We start from the raw sequence: 17936 nt of genomic DNA, 5'->3' as shown, positions 1-17936 counted from the left end.
GTTTCCCAACTGAGAAAGGAATGCTGGAAATCCTTCCTTTCTGTATTACTTTCCAAATGAATGAACAGGTATTAAAGGAAGAAAAAAATATGTATATGTATGCAGCAAATATGTATATGTAATGAAGATGTTAGTAGCTCTGGTGGTATGAGCAGGATGAGAAGTATGACAGTGGCATAGATGGTGTTATCAAAGTGAAAGATAAATGTTTATTTCAGGTGGTATAAGCAATATGAATGACACTCTATTGGTTTTGGTTGTGTATGGATCATAGGATATTATGTTAATGGTTCTAATGGTATGAGCATATTCAAAGCCACATGTTAGAAGCTGAAGTAGTTCATCCAAGGTTAATTATCCTAACTGAGGAATAAAATAGCTTTATAAAATTAGTATATTTGTTAGGATTATGACTCAGTGGCCCATAAAGGACAATTAGCAAAGCGCTGATGTTTTGTTCTAGTGGTTGGGCTTCCGATGCTAAAATTAAACTGTTTGAAATTGAAGCATGTCATTCATACTTTTTCAAATGCAGAAATAAAATGGAAGATTCTTAAATCTACTGGAAATTTATAAAGTGGCTTCTCTTATGAAACTGATTTATTCACTACATGCTATTTACATGAACAATTCTCTAAACGACTGTTTTCTGTACATCGCATTTTTGTTTTCAACAAACTGTGACAATGCCTCATACAAGATGGTCTGTCCATACATGAACTGAAATAGGGATTACAAAAATACAACATAAAAATGGTTCAGGCTGTCCTAGATGAGACAAGCTGAAATGTGAACGATGATTGTCTGGCAATTACAATTCTCTTGGAATAGATTACTAGCTAAATATAATACCATATTTACAAAAAGGACCTGGGACCAGTTTTTACCAGCTGGGGCCACAGGCAGATTGGCACAGTGAAGAACAAATCACATTCACAGCTACACTGACTGCATATGGAAAAAGATACAACAGCCTTCTAGACTGAAACAGTGAAAAACCAAATGATAACATTCAATCATATATACATTATTACTTAACATCAACATCACACAAAACTGACCATTTTACCTAGGGACTGTGAAATGCTAAAAAGATACATTCTTGATACATGTTGCAGCTCTGGTTAGGTGCTTTCCATGAGACTAGCCCCACAGATCCTTATCCTAACCCACCCCTTATTACATGGTTCTGGTATTCAAGCTAATAAGAAACTAAATTCAATTGTTTTTTTACCGATTCAACTTTCAAAGATTCATAATGATACCATGAGTGGGTGGGTGTGGATGATGTGGGAGAGGATGCTTGGCAATGTGGATCTAAGTTCAAGCCCTTTCTTGTTTTGGGATTTTGGATTTTCTTTAAATGGTGATAAGGGGGAGGAGTTGAAAAATACAAGAGAATGCCAGAAGGAAAGTGGTTATTAGATGGTTTTACATAATATTAAATTAAGATAAAGTATGAGACATGTATAGCTGGTTGCTATCATATGGAATTATTTATTAGTGCATAAGAGGACATGTAGGTGGCTATAGTACTGTGTATTTACAGGCTTATGACAAAGTGTAAAATGAAATTTGCTGTGGAAGTTGGACCTAAAAAAAGAATGTTGGATGCAGGAGGGCAGATATGTTATTGAGAAACGACAGTCACAATATATTTTCTTAAGATGTGAAGATCTAAGGTTGTGTTATATCTATAAAAACTAATCAAAAATTACTTTGAAGGATGGAAGTTGCAGGTATTCATATACATAACTGGGGAATGTGGAAACAATAGTTTTTTGGTAGATGTATGGTGAAATGGGTTGGAAAATATCTTGGGATGGAAGCTGTGGTGATGAAGTATAGAGGGTAGCTCTGTTAATTGACGTGAAGAGATAAGGGCTGTGTGACTGGATCTGGGAGGCAAAATTTACCAGGAGAAAAAACAAATGTGTTGGGTATGCAAGTACTTAAAGAAAGAACATTGGTGGATATATGCTAGTTCAGGAGATATGTTCTTGCACAAATGAAAACAATGAAAGGAAAGTGTAGTTATTTATCCCCAGATGGCCACCTTGAGCTGCCCTGAGCATGGAATATATAATCACCAGGCAGTACAGCTAACTCAGACATTTTAAACTGTTTGTGCCAGTTCAGGATCATCATTCTAAAATGTGATGACAGACAACACTGGACAACTGAGCCTGCAACACTGCCATGGATGCGGCTGACAAGAGCAAAATTTCAAACAAAAGTATTTGTGAAATTCAAAAAAAACTGAAATTCTGCAAAAGCTTACAGGTCCCACACATAAAAAACTAAATATACAAAATGAATTTTGATCTCCAGGAGACCATATAAAATTAGCAATTTTCTCATAACTGCACACCACTGAGATAGGGATATTTCAACATTTAATGCCCTCCTACAGTAACTCACCTAGAGCTGAACAGTTCAGAGAGTGGCATCTCTTTCAAATAAAGGGACATTTTTCAGTTTACTACAAAATGAATATTCAGTAATGAATATCTGTAGGTTCAATTGGGTGTTGTACAGTACTCAAAATAAAGGAAAAAGGATCCATCCCAATTAAGGTTGATTTTGAAGTATTTTAGTTATTATGAGTATTACCACAGAAACTAACAATGGATAGCTCATTTCTTATTACTTAAAAGGTTGCCATCCCATCTCTAATATGTAATTCAAAAGTGATTCATCCTTTTACATTTTCAAGGTTTACAGACATGAACAAAGGTGTATTTGTATGACATATGTCCCTCCCCATGAAAGAGTTCCTTTTACAAACAGTTCTAATCTTGATTAGTTACATTTGCTTGAAGCTCAATATCCCCTTTGAAAAATTAAATCACGGGGTGGAAAGATGTCGTACAGAGTGATCTTGAAGACAATGTAGCCAGCCAAACACTATGCTCATACTCTGATTTTCTTTTCATAATTAAGGCAAATCTAGGAAATCTTGATTACTTGTGCATATAAACCACAGAAATATGGCAAAGTAAACATCATTCACTGATGGACTCGCTCACATATCACATCATACTGCTCTCTAAAAAGTACATTTCCTTTTATACTTTACATCATCGAAAGCCAGAAATATATCAGTACTAAGCAAAACTGACTGTCTGTGTAAATATTTATCTAATCAGTAAGAGAAAGGAGCTCTACACTTATAAGGGCACCAATCTCTTGAACGTTTTCTACTATCATACAACCTTTTAATTTCATGTATGCTGTCCACAGACACATCACTACTTATTTCATTCCATTCACCCACTACTCATATACCATACAAGTATTTTACACCATTTATAGTAAGTTTTTAGCTATGGTCTCTGGATGATCTACTTTTCGAACCTTTCAATGAACTGTTCACTGCTGATGTCATCAAATTGGTTTAACCATTGAATGCCAAGTGACTTGCAAAAAGTTGATTGCAATATGGACAAAAGACCAGGTTTTCCAATTTTCCTTTTCCAATCATAAATTGAATATAAACTGAAAAGTAAATGATACATAAATAGATAAGCTAACATACCATTAATGGCTGTGGTATAAAGCTTAAATTCATGATGATCCCCCCAGGAGCATGGTAGTAGAAATGGTGAAGGATGGTTCAGAATACCACACATCAAAATTTTTGTCTTCCAATGTACAATAAAATACAAGTAAAAGCAAAGGATATGTACAAACCATGAGCTAATATATTTTACAGGGCTGTGGTATTATGCTGAAGGTAATGTGTAGATCGCCTCAGGAAGTGATGGAGGAAAGATATTATATTGTGTATCATTCAAATTTTCTGTTTTCCTTTTTAATATAAAAGGAATACATGTAAAAATAAAGGCTTTGTATTAAAAAATGAATTAAGATATATCAAATAGCCACGGTATAATGCAGAAGTTAATGTGTAGATCCCCCTAGTGGGTGGTGGAGCAATGGTGCAAAAGGATGTGCATCACAGTCTGAAGCACCTCTGAGTCACTACTCATGCTGCTTTTGTTTGGCAGAAATCAAGGGTACACATTGTAACCATGCATTTGTTATTACACTGGTGCCCATCTCAAAGACAGCCGACAAAGATTATTACCAATATAACTCCTGATGCCCATCGGGCAGTCAACTGTGTATGCCTCCAACTGTTTAAGGGATAAAACTTGAAGATTGTGGTCGTCAACCCTTACTTTCTCTTCTGTCATGGACCAATCTGTGATCTCTAACTCTTCATTTGTAATTCTGCCCACTTAATTCTGGTACTATCTTTGCTGCTCTCTATTTGATCTCTAATCTTTCTTGGTACTTTTTTGAACGTGGTGACTAAATATGAGAAGTATATTCTAGTTCTGGCTTAAGACAGGCTAGGAACAATTTGCTGAATATTTCCTTACCCATGTATTTGAATGCAATTTTGATATTTGCCAGAAGACAGTCTATCTCCTTTACACTTCTCCTAAAATGAGGCTCTAATAACAGAATAGGTATAAAGTTGAATCCCAAAGGTATGTGTAAGATTATTATGATTACAATTTGTCTTTTATTAAGAGAGTTTAATGTGAGTGTCTGTGTGTGTGTGTGTGTAATTTCCTATTTGTACAGTATGGGAAATGAGTTTTACACTTGTGTGGCCCTATCTTCTGAACAATTTCTACTATCACACAACCTCTTGAATGCTGTCTGCATTGGCCATATCCTCAGTAAATCTGTTCCGATCATCCATCATTCTTAATACTATACAGGTATTTCTTTACATCCTCTTTACGAGTTGTTTCTTACTTAATTTCATATTATTTTTCCTCTGGTTCCTCTATCCCTACATGTCACAAAGTACTGTATACTGACTGTCCACTCTATCAATCTCTATTAAAAACTTAAAGGTTGTGATCAGGTCAACCCTAGCTTTTCTCTCTTACAAGATCGGTAAATTTACAGCTTATAGCCTTTCCCTGTAGCTTAGCCCTCATATTTCTGGTACCATCTTTGTTGCCACCCTCTGGACCTTCTCTATGAATTTTCTGTGCTTCTTTCGGTGTGATGACCAAACCTGAGAAGCATATTCTAGTTTTGGCCTTATACAGGATATGAATAACTTGCTAAATATTTCTTTATCCATATATTTGAAATCTATTCTGATATCTACCAGCAGACAGTTTGTCCCCTTAGCTATTCTCTAATAAGGGACTCTGCCGACAGGTTAGGGGCGATGTCTACTCCCGTCCCTCTCACACACAGAATCTTGAAGCATACTTCCTGTTAAGTATAATCAGATTGAGGCCATCCTTTGTTTTGTATCATCCTCTTTGCTTTACATTTGCTAGGGTTGAATTTGTGAGTGTGCTTGCACACACAAAAAAATGTCAAAATCGAGGTGGTTATTCTGGTGAACTGAGCTGTCACATATATTTTACAGTTAGATGCAATACATTTACTGGGCAATTCTGGTTGTTGAGTTTGCCAGTATTGTGATTAAAATTAGAAATTGGCAATGTCAATGGCAACCCTTTCAACAATCTGGACATTAAAGATAGCTTTCCCTGATCCTCCTGGTTAGAATTTTCATAAAGACAGCAGAGATAATCAGATTATACCAAACACTAATAATATCTAAAAGAATTGAAATTCATGAGGGCAAGTTTGTAAATATAACATAATGTCCTGCAAACACCCACGACGAAAGTAAAAGCTAATGTTCACCAGAATCCATTTGAAATAGTTATGTAAGGATGCTAATTTCACTATGAACTCTGTTTTCTTGCTGTAAAATAAAACAAGTTTTTATAAATGCTTTGTGTACATAAATCATGCCTAATTTAATATCATCATGTCCATTATCACTGATGGTAACAGCTTCTTCAGTTAATGAATTATGTAATTATTATCATGCTTAAGCAAGGATTAATTATCAGGGTATTCCTCAGTAAAACTGGTTTTAGTGTGAATATGTTTGAATTAAGAAACAATACAAACTGTTGCTCTTCAAATTGTGAATTGTCATTCTAGGAGTTACATCTTTTCATTGCTACTGCATGGCAAGATCCTATACATAAGGTGACATCTCAATCTAATTCTATGTGATTAGTCTACAATTCATAGTGTTGGCAGATTTTTCAGCTGTATTACATATGACTCATGAAAACCATGTACAGAATAATTAGCTATTGCGCATGCCTCATGTTTTAATATCAAGCTAAATTAACCCAATCACTGGGGGTGGGATATATATATGCCCCACTACTCTTTTCTGTTCACTGTGGCTGTGGCATATAATGTGCACCTTGGTAATTTTCTTTTATTCACTGCAACTGGGATGTATGTGTATGTATCTGTATGTATGTATATCCCAGTGAAGGTAGGTTTGTGGCAGGGATGTGTGATGTCCTCATGATTGTTTAATTTGTTTATGGATGGTGTGGTTAGGGAGGTAAATGCATAAATCTTGGAGAGAGGGGCAAGTATGCAGTCTGTTGGGGATGAGAGGCCCTGGTAAGTGAGTGAGTTGTTGTTTGCAAAGATACAGCACTGGTGGCTGATTTGAGTGAGAAATTGCAGAAGTTGGTGACCAAGTTTGGAAGTGTGTGAAAGGAGAAAGTCGAGAGTAAATGTGAATCAGAGCAAGCTTATTAGGTTCAGCAGGGTAGAGGGACAAGTTAGTTGGGATGTAAGTTTGAATGGAGAAAAATTGGAGGAAGTGAGTTACACGGTGGGGGAGGGGGTAAAGGTTCTGGGAGCAATGAAGGATGTGTGGAAGGAGAGAACATTATCTTGGAGAGCAAAAATGGGTATGTTTGAAGGAATAGTAGTTCCAACAATATCATATGGTTGCAAAGCATGGGCTATATATAATGTTGTACGGAGGAGAGACTGAGTGTGAACGAATCTGGCCTTTTATGTCTGTTCTCCTGGTGCTAACTCACTGAAGCAGTGGGGTAGCAATGCTGTTTCCTGTGGGGCGGGGTAGTGCCTGGAATGGATGAAGGCAAGCACGCATGAATATGTAAATGTGGGTATATGTATAAGTCTGTATATGTATATGTATGTATATGTGCATGTATGGGCGTTTATGTATATGTATGTTTTTGTGAGTGAATGGGCCGTTCTTCAGCTGTCTAAAACGACAAAGAGAAAGATATATGATAATATATGCCTGGCAAAAAAACCAATGGTATAAATAGCAACATTTTAAACCTGAAAGCAGCTGAGCAAAGTAGACACAAAAACATCATATCAAGAGTAATATCCAGATATGTACTGCAATGGCTTCAAACAGAAATGTATGAATGTACAGTAAGGAAGCTAGAATGCCTTTTAAAGCAATACCAGGAAAAGTAAATCTTTTAGCCCTCTATGCATTTTTAAGTAGAGTGATCAAAAACTTGACAAGAATATTCCAGTTTTGGCCTTAAGTATGATGTGAACTGCTTGCTTAATATTTCCTTATCCACAAATTTGAATGCAGTTCTAATATTTGCTGGCACAGAGTTGGTCTTAAATATTATCCTATTATCCTGTATATGTATGTTTTTGTGAGTGAATGGGCCGTTCTTCAGCTGTCTAAAACGACAAAGAGAAAGATATATGATAATATATGCCTGGCAAAAAAACCAATGGTATAAATAGCAACATTTTAAACCTGAAAGCAGCTGAGCAAAGTAGACACAAAAACATCATATCAAGAGTAATATCCAGATATGTACTGCAATGGCTTCAAACAGAAATGTATGAATGTACAGTAAGGAAGCTAGAATGCCTTTTAAAGCAATACCAGGAAAAGTAAATCTTTTAGCCCTCTATGCATTTTTAAGTAGAGTGATCAAAAACTTGACAAGAATATTCCAGTTTTGGCCTTAAGTATGATGTGAACTGCTTGCTTAATATTTCCTTATCCACAAATTTGAATGCAGTTCTAATATTTGCTGGCACAGAGTTGGTCTTAAATATTATCCTATTATCCTGGCAACAGGTTAGGAACAATTCTTTACTCCAAAGATTCCCTTACTTGCAGATTCCTGCAGCCTATTTCCTGTATAACTTACTCATATCAAGGCCTTACTTCACTGTGACCTATCCTAATTAAGGAACATTTGCTTGGATTGTGCATTAACCACCTATCACAGCCATTGTGGAGTCTGTCAAAGACCCCCTTTTTAAACTTGATGCAATCTTTCATCATTTTACTTACCTCATGACCTTTGGATTATTTGGTAAGTCATTCACATGAGCCAAGATGAGCAACGGTCCTAGAACAGAAACCTGTGGCACTTCGCTGATGACCTCTTTCCATTGTGAGACACTTCCTCTGACATGTGTTCTTTGTTCCCTTCCCATCAAGAATTATCTATATACTGATGGGGTATCCCTCATATTTCTGGCCTGATAATCCAATTTCTTATTTGTTGTATGACAAGTTCTTTTTGGCAATCCAGGTACAAAAAAATCCACCCAACCTTCCCTCTTGTCTAAGATCAGAGCTTTATTACAGAAATCTAAAAGGTTTGTTACACATGACCCCCTTTCGCTAAAACTGCGCTGTCTTTCACTTAAGTGATTTCTATTCCACATAAAATCAAGAGAATTTTACACTAATGGGACCTCATTGTTGGAAAATTCCCTACAGCCATACAACTTCATTGATTAATGTATGCTGTCTGTGTTAACCATGTCCTCATTCATCTCATTCCATTCTCCCAACACTTTTATTGTAACAAGTTCCAGTGGTCGCTCTATCCCTACATCTCTCTCGAACTGTTCATTACCTACATTATCAATTCCTATAAACCTGAAGAATGTGATCAGGTCATTCCTTACTCTTCTCCTTTTCAAGGTAAGCAAATCTGAGGCTTCTAGCCTTTCCCTGTAACATAGCTCTCTTACTTCTGGTACCATCTTTGTTACCCTCTTCTGGACCTTCTCTATCAGCTCACTGTGCTTCTTTAGGTAACCTCATGTAGAATACAACAGCTTACTGAATGTGTGTGTTATCACTTATTTGTAGTTACCTATCTGAAGAGTAAGGGGGAGAGTTTTACACTCATAATGCCTTAACCTTTAAGCTTTTACTACTTATAACAAGATTTTGCCACTAGGCAGGGCCAGTGCATAGAGATCCCTGTTGGATGATTTATTGTAAAGGATTGAGTTATGTGAGGTATATGTTGTTAAGTGTTCTCAGGAAGCTGGAGGGTGTTTGTGTTTGTGGGCTACATGCCAACCTACAAACACAATCTCTCAAGCTTACAAATAACACTTAACAACAGGTGACAAACATAACTCCTGCCTAATGGCAAAATCTTATCACAGGTAAAGACAGCTCAAGAGATGCTCCAAGAGTGTGAAACTCCCCATACTGTATAAACAGGGTAGTTGTATATACCATACACATACGCATCTGAATCCAAAATAGTTGCATGGACCTTTGGATATATCTTTATATATTCTCAAGGAGAGTACAGAAATGTTTAAGCTACTGAAGATATTAAAATAATCTAGTAAGACAGGATTCTTTGCCAAGAAAATGGAAAAAAAACTATTTCTGTTTTTAATAGTGTGTGTGTGAGCGATCTATATTCATGTAACACGGGGAGATAGTATTACACACATGCCCTGTCTCTTAACCCTGAATATAGGTACCTAGTCTTTACCTATTTTGTATTTACTTATCTGCACAGTTTGGGAAAGTTCTACTTTCATGGGGCCCCAATCTCAAATAATTTCTCTTTATAATCATTAATTTGCTAAATTTCTCTGTGTATGTATATGCTTACACAAACATACATCTACATAATTATTGCTTACCCCAGGATTCCCTGCTATCTTTATGGGGTTCCAATAGTGCTCAAGAAGCTGGCACATCCATCAGATGGGACTGTATGTTATAAGATGCAATGATCTTGTGAGCACATCTATGTGAAGAGAGTGCAGGGCCACTGAGTGGAAAGTGTTCTGTGTCTTAACTGTAGGCATTAGGGGACTTGGGAGATGTTGAAACAAAGTCTGAAGTGTTATAGGGATGTGTGATTTCCCAATTATAGGTAGGAAATGTTGAAACAAAGTCTGAAGTGTTATAGGGATATGTGATTTCCCAATTATAGACAGGAAAGTAAGAATCATGTATTTTTGGGGTGTAAAGTTTCAAATGGATATATCTCTGGTTGGGTGGTGTTTAAAACTGAGTAGATCAGGCAGTTGTTTAGTGATTTCTGTGTGTATATGCACTGTGTATTGTGTTTGTTGGAGTTCAGGAAATCTGTGAAGAGAGGCAGGGTTAAGCTTTTCATTTCTGCTTAGGGGTTGGTGGTTAGTTATGGAGTAATCTAGAAGGGAGGAGTTGGATGGGAGGAGTGTAGTTCTATTATAAAGAACTGATTGCTGATCATGTTGAGGTGGGCCTGTTATGAGATGACCTATGTTACCATGTGTAGCTATTGAGCGTTTGTGGTTGCAAGGTACCAGTTATTATACTGAGAGGTCTTATTTTGTGTGGCTTGCAGCTCTGTTATGTACACTTTGTTTAGAGGGTGGACTCTACCAGCCAGGTGAAGCACAGGCTGCAGGGGAGTGAATGAACTGCTTGTAGAGAATGCTAGGCGATTTTCTTTTTTGTCCAAACACACACACACACAAATGCACATACATACATACACAATTTTTACAAACCTGTTTGCCATTTCTTGCATTAGTGAGGCAGTATCAGGAACAGATGAAGAAAGGCCTCATTTGCTAACATCCATTCTCTAACTGTTATGTGTGATGACCAGGCAACACAGACCTTTCTTATTTCTTTTTTTTTTTTTATCACTGCTGCCTCCTATGCTCTGGTTCAGTCCAATGACAACACATCACCCCATGTATGCCCCATCACTCCAATTCACTCTATCCTGCACACACCTTTCAACCATCTGTATGTATGGGCCCCGAGCACTCAATATCTTTTTCACTTCATCTCACACTCCATCAACATCTCAAACGAAGCTAGCAAAAAGCACACACCACAAGGGCATAAATCACACACCTTAAAAAGCAAAGAAACCAGCAAAGATAAAACCACTAACCATTTACAGAAATCAGAGAACATATCCATACTCTGAGCATCAATATCACTATCCTAACCAAAGAAAGCAAACTGACAACTGGTACTCCTATCTCATCACAGTGAACGACAAAACACACAGCAACTAACTCTGGCACACTTTAAAGATCTACACTTACTGCATCAAACCAGCCACCACTCACAAAGCACTTATGGCCCATTCCATGATATCCTTTCTCCCAAAGAGTACACAAACTCATAAGACACTTCAAAAAATCAGTCACACACCAACCTTGCCCCTAAACAGGAATATCCTCAAAAAGCTACACAAAATCCATCTATAAACAAGTATCCACCCTTCCCTACTCCAACTGATACAAGCAATGCTATTAAAACTTCAAAGAACTTTCTTGCTCCAAGTCATGAAAAAATATCAATTTTTCACATAAAACACTTCGGACCATTTGCAATCCAAGCACTTAAGAGGAACCTGAACTACTTTTGGCTATGCATCAAAATCCCTAGCATCTGGGAACTTGGCAACATAATATCAAACCTAAAATCCTCCAAACTATCCAACTCCCCCTCCTCCTACTGCCTTATATCACTTCTATCATCTGCATCCAAACTCTAACAAAAATTATCCACAACAGAATCAAACATAACACTCTCATCCAAATAACATGGCTTTAGACCCAAACACTCCACCACCATGCTACGCTTGATGTCACAGAAAATATCTTAGATGGCTTCAACTAAACACGGCCCCCTTCCTCCATCAACAAACCATTTGACACTGCCCCACAACACATCCTCAAAAAAAAGATACTTGATACCACCCTCCACAACCAGGACAAGAAGTTGATAGCCAACTTTATAGTTGGCTGCCATAGATGAGAGTCACTTACAATGGCTTCACCTCTAAAACAATTAAACTATACTATGGAGTTCCATAAGGAATTTCTCTTTCTTCAACCCTTTTCAATCTCCTCTTACACGACCTCACATTACTTTAAGTAAACCACGATATGAAGGTGCTTTCATTTGCTGATGACCTTACAATAACATCACAACACCCTGACACCACAGTGGCAAACATGCAGCGTGATATTACACTGCTGGAGCAATGGCTCATCCAAAACAATAAGTCTGCATATCTAGAGAGCTTTTCATCACTCTTTTAACTTCAGACAAACATGAATCCAACTCGCATCTTCCAGTCACCTAAATGGATAATCACTCCCATTTAAAAAAATACAAACCATTCACGAGATTACAAGTAGCACACAACATTCACTCCATACACCAAAAACATCAGCACAAAAGCAACACAAACTAAATGTCCAGGATCTGGACAAGAACACAAATCCCTCAACATCCTACAAAAACAATTCATCCGCTTTACTTTAAGCAATGCCCCACCTGTCTCCTCTTCCATTTTCTCAAAAGTAAATATGACTGCTGCAAACTACACTAAAATTGTGCACTTAAAACAATCACTGGCTGCATAGCAACCATAAAAACTCAACACTTACACACTGAAACGAAGATCCTCCCATTACAATCCCACCTCAACATATTCAGTACTGAATTCTGTGCAAGATTACTACACCTTTCTCACTCAAAGCACTCCATAACTATACACCAGTCCCTCAGACTGAAATAAAAAGCTTATCCCTGCCTCACACTTCAGTAACTTCCTCTCATAGATCCCCTATCCCTAACAACATACCACAGACAAAACTCCCATTACCTGAATTAACTTGACAAGCACTAAACAACTGCCCTTATAACTGTTTGAACTTCCATCCAACCAAAAATACACCCAGATGCCACACTTCCCAGAAAAATAAGTCACACTTTCCTGAGCTTTGGACTCCACCCATCTCTACAATGCTAACATATCCCAAGTTCCTTCATGCACATGATGCAATTACCATAATGAAGACACCTAGCACTTACTACTCCAATTCTCTGCACATACACATACATCCATCATTGCACTCTGTGATCAAGAGTCCTGACGGGTGGATTTGGTAGGCTTCCTGATTGCTGCAGGAGTCTCATAAAGATACAAGGGGCTCTTGGGGCAGAAAGTAAGAATATCCAAGTATTTCTTTTTCATACTTGTTTGTTGCATCTTGTGTCAGCGAGGTAGCTCCAGGAACTGACGAAGAAGTGGCCTCATTCACTCACATCCCATTGCTCTAGCTGTCATGTACAATGCACTGAAACCAAAGCCCCTATCCACAAACAGGTCCCACAAACCCTTCTGTGTTTTCCGCTAACCACTTCATATGTCCTTGTTCAGTTAAATTACCCCTTTATTCCACATTGCACTGTTTCACTCTCTCCCATGCATGCCTTACACCCTCATGCATGTTCAAACCCTAAGCATTAAAAACAATTTTCACTCTATCTTTTTATCTCCAATCTGATCTCCTTCTCCCCTATCCTCTCCACTTCTGACATGGGCATCCTCTTCATCAACTTTTCACTCATCCTCTCCATATTTCATAATCATTTCTCCATATCCTCTTCAGCCCTCTCAACCATAATCTTCATTTTCTTTTTTCAACAGCTGAGATGGTGCAAGAAATTAACTGAATGCACTAATCAAGGTCATCTCATTTCACTATATATACTTTTCTTTATACTTGATCAAAGTACATATACTATATATATACTATCCCTGGGGATAGGGGAGAAAGAATACTTCCCATGTATTCCTTGCATGTCATAAAAAGCAACTAAAAGGGGAGGGAGCAGGGGGCTGGAAATCCTCCCCTACAGTTTTTACTTTTCCAAAAGAAGAAACAGAGAAGGGAGCCAAGTGAGGATTATTCCTCTTACGCTCAGTCCTCTGTTCTTAATGCTACGTCGCTAATGCAGGAAATGGCAAATATGTATGAATATATTTATTTATTCATTTATTTTACTTTGTTGCTGTTTCCCGCATTAGCGAGGTAGCACAAGGAAACAAACGAAAGAATGGCCCAACCCACCTACATACACATGTATATACATACACGTCCACACATGCAAATATACATACCTAAACATCTCAATGTACACACACACATATATATATATATATATATATATATATATATATATATATATATATATATATATATATAAAGATATATATATATACCCATTTTTGCTTTCCGAGATAATGTTCTCGACTTCCACACATTCTTCATTGCTCCCAGAACTTTCGCCCCCTCCCCCACCCTATGCTTCACTTCTGCTTCCATGGTTCCATCCGTTGCCAAATCCACTCCCAGATATCTAAAACACTTCACTACCTCCAGTATTTCTCCATTCAAACTTACCTCCCAATTGACTTGTCCCTCAACCCTATTGTACCTAATAACCTTGCTCTTATTCACATTTACTCTCACTTTTCTTTTTTCACACACTTTACCAAACTCAGTCACCAGCTTCTGCAGTTTCTCACATGAATCAGCCACCAGCGCTGTATCATCAGCGAACAACAACTGACTCACTTCCCAAGCTCTCTCATCCACAACAGACTGCATACTTGCCCCTCTTTCCAAAACTCTTGCATTCACCTCCCTAACAACCCCATCCATAAACAAATTAAACAACCATGGAGATATCACACACCCCTGTCGCAAACTAACATTCACTGAGAACCAATCACTTTCCTCTCTTCCTACACATACACATGCCTTACATCCTTGATAAAAACTTTTCACTGCTTCTAACAACTTGCCTCCCACACCATATATTCTTAATACCTTCCACAGAGCATCTCTATCAACTCTATCATATGCCTTCTCCAGATCCATAAATCTTTCATACTATTCGCCATTTCCCGCCTCAGCGAGGTAGCGTTAAGAACAGAGGACTGGGCCTCCAAGGAAACATCCTCACCCGGCCCCCTTCTCTGTTCATTCCTTTGGAAAAATAAAAATAAATCCATAAATGCTACTTACAAATCCATTTGCTTTTCTAAGTAATTTTCACATACATTCTTCAGAGCAAACACCTGATCCACACATCCTCTACCACTTTTCACACTTGATCACAATTTCCCTCATTAGAAAGGTAGCACCAGGAACAGATGAAGAAAGGCTGCATCTGTTCACATCCATTTTCTAGCTGTTATGTGTAATGCACTGAAACCACAGCTCCCTACTCACAACCATGACCCACAGACCCTTCTATTTTTTTTCACATGTACACACACACAAATTCTTTCTAACCTGTTTGCCAATTCCAGCCTTAGCAAGGAGGCATCCTGCCCTCAAAGTCCCTAAAGTGAAGTTCCTGCTATGCTTACGAAGCCAGCCACATCTAGTGGGGAGGATGACAGGTCAATGTGGTGATGTATGCATGTCAAGGTGTGGAGATAATAGGGCAACTGAGGAGTGTGTTCTCAGCAAGAAAGGTCTTGTGGTATGTTTAACTGATGTTTGTAGTTTTGAAGCATTAGGCACAGTAAAGAGCACACATGGGAAAGGGACACTACAACATGCCTCTTGAGTGTTGTGTTAGATAAGTGTGTTTTGTCATTCTTGTGTTTATTGAGGGGAGGAGGGATCCATGTTTATAGGTTTCTGAAAAGTGACACAAATACAGCCAGTTTTATATTTCTACTTGGGGAATGGTGGTTGGCTATGGAGAGGTTTAGATAAGAGGGGTTTACTGCAGTTGCAAAGAACTAAATGCAGTTTTATGGGTTTGCAGCTTTTTTACATTAGCTTTTGCCTTTATAGGTGAAGAGACAGGTGAAGTAAAGTTTATAGGAGATGATGAAGTACTTGTACAGGATGTAAATGGATTATTTTCTTGTCAAATCTGATAAAAGTGTTCTGAGGAGATTTAATTTTTTTTGACCTTTCTACTGATGTTTGTGAAGTGGGGAGAGAATGTCATGTGCGCTGCATATGACGCCCAATATGGCTGGATTCTTTCTGAGTAGGAATGGTTAACCATTCAGGGTGATGAAAGGGGGCATGTTGGATTCATGTCTGTTTAGGGGTATTTGAGTAATGACAGACATCTGTGGTGATGCAAACATTCTCTTTTGGGTTCACCAATGGTTTAATTGTATGCTGTAGTGCTGCACATTTCTTGCTGATTGGGTAGTGTCAGCATGCTGTGATGTGACAGTGTGGACTTGTACATTTGAGAGTACTTTTACACCCTCAGTGAGATGACATGGAAGGTCATGAAGGAAGAGAATGAAGAGGGAAGAAGAAACTGTTTCATGGGGAACTCCATTGTAGTGCTTAAGGATTTTGGATGTGAAACCTTTGTGAATGACTCTAGCTTGGTGGCCAGCTACAAAGTTAGCTAACTATTTTTAATCGTTGTTGTGGAGCATGGTGTCAAGTACCTTTAGCATGAGGATGTATCTGAGGGTGATGTAGGATGCTTTGTTGATATTTACTGCCACTAATACTGTGCAGGAATGGGGTTGTGGTTAGTTAAACCAATCTAGAATATATTGTGTGAGGTCTGCAAGTAGTGTAGTTGTGAAATGATTGGATCTAAAATCATACTGTATAGATGAGTGGGATATTCTGGTGGAATCTGTTGTGAACAAGTATTTCGAGGAGTCCAGAGAATGAAGAGAGCGAGTGATATATGGTGTAAGAGAGGAGGGGATAGGATGAAGGAATACTAACTAAATATCTCCAGGAAGGTCAGTACAAGGGGAGGAATTAAGGGATGGAAACCCTATCCTCTTGTATCACTACTTTCCATAAGAGGAAACAGAGCATGTAACCAAGTGAGAATATTTCCTCCTAGGCTCAGTCATCTGTTCCTGTAACTACCTCATTGAGGTGAGAAATGGTGGAGGTAAGCAAGATTACACGTGTACATACATACATAATACACACACACACACACACACACACACACATATATATATATATATATATATATATATATATATATATATATATATATATATATATGCACTAATCTGAAAAATTACAGTACTTCTGTGATTTAGGAAAAAAAAAAAACTGTGTTGCAGAGTAGAACTAAGTGAACGGCTGGCTTTGCAGCTTTAGAGTAAAGAACCTAACACTGCTGTGTGTGATACAATGAAGGGTTGATTCATGATGTGAAGGAACAATTATTTACAGGGATGGTGCCAAAACAGGGGCCACAAGTCTTTTTCTTCAGCCACACTTTTGACACTGAGGTATTGGTGACTGCACTGGCACAGGCCCATCCTGGAGCTTAAATTTTGGTCCTGAATAGCTGATGAACACCCATGTATCAGTCACGATACTTTGGTATCAACTCCTGATATCCCATTACAACACTTTCTCGTAGAGGAAAGCATGATGTACATCTGATGGTGGGCATGTCCAGCACAGCATGTGGGTGTGGGTATCTAGGGTTGCAGCGGGTCACGTGACGCTCACCATGGCGGGGTGGGAGGAGTCTTGAGACCCAGATTCAGGTTTGTTGCTAGCACACTGGCCAGTCAACTGGTTCACACTAAGAGGATTATTGATGTCACGGGGATTAGTGCCCACTGGGGGCCGCTGAGGATGTGGGACCTGGGGCACCTGGTTCATCTGTAGAGGGGGAGCCTCCCCTGGCGTTAAAGGGGAAGCCAAGGAGGCTGGTGATGGCATGAGCAATGAGGGTGGCCCTGATGGTGATGCCAGAGAAGGCCCAGGTGAGGGCATCAGACTTGAGGATGCTGGGGAGGTGGCAGTGTGGTCTCCCACCAATGCTGTAGAGGGGGATGACATGTCTTGCAGATCATCATCATCATCGCTATCCTGCGAGGCATCTACACTGTCAGCTGACCCGGGCGCCACGTCCTCACCTTCCTCTCCTTCCATATACCGAATACATTTCTTCTTTCGCCTGTAGAAACAGCAAATGGTAAAGTACTTCCTAGTGACAGACT

The 17936-nt window shown here is 38.5% G+C and overlaps 1 protein-coding gene across 10 annotated transcripts in view; it reads right to left on the bottom strand.

The window, feature by feature from the left end:
* Positions 1-582: 582 nt before the first annotated feature.
* The window catches only part of pan (transcription factor pangolin), a 649800-nt gene continuing 632446 nt past the window's right edge, over positions 583-17936 (bottom strand). For 8 of the 10 annotated variants that reach the window (XM_071681257.1, XM_071681258.1, XM_071681250.1 and 5 more), the window contains one exon: positions 583-17893. In XM_071681257.1, the coding sequence (XP_071537358.1) occupies positions 17425-17893 (469 nt within the window). In that variant the 3' untranslated portion in view covers positions 583-17424. The remainder of the gene's footprint in view (positions 17894-17936) is intronic. The other 2 variants (XM_071681253.1, XM_071681254.1) reach the window with 1 other exon arrangement.

Source organism: Panulirus ornatus, chromosome 32 (assembly GCF_036320965.1).
Source record: "Panulirus ornatus isolate Po-2019 chromosome 32, ASM3632096v1, whole genome shotgun sequence".
Classification (NCBI taxonomy): domain Eukaryota; kingdom Metazoa; phylum Arthropoda; class Malacostraca; order Decapoda; family Palinuridae; genus Panulirus; species Panulirus ornatus.
This window is presented reverse-complemented; position numbering and strand designations above follow the sequence as displayed.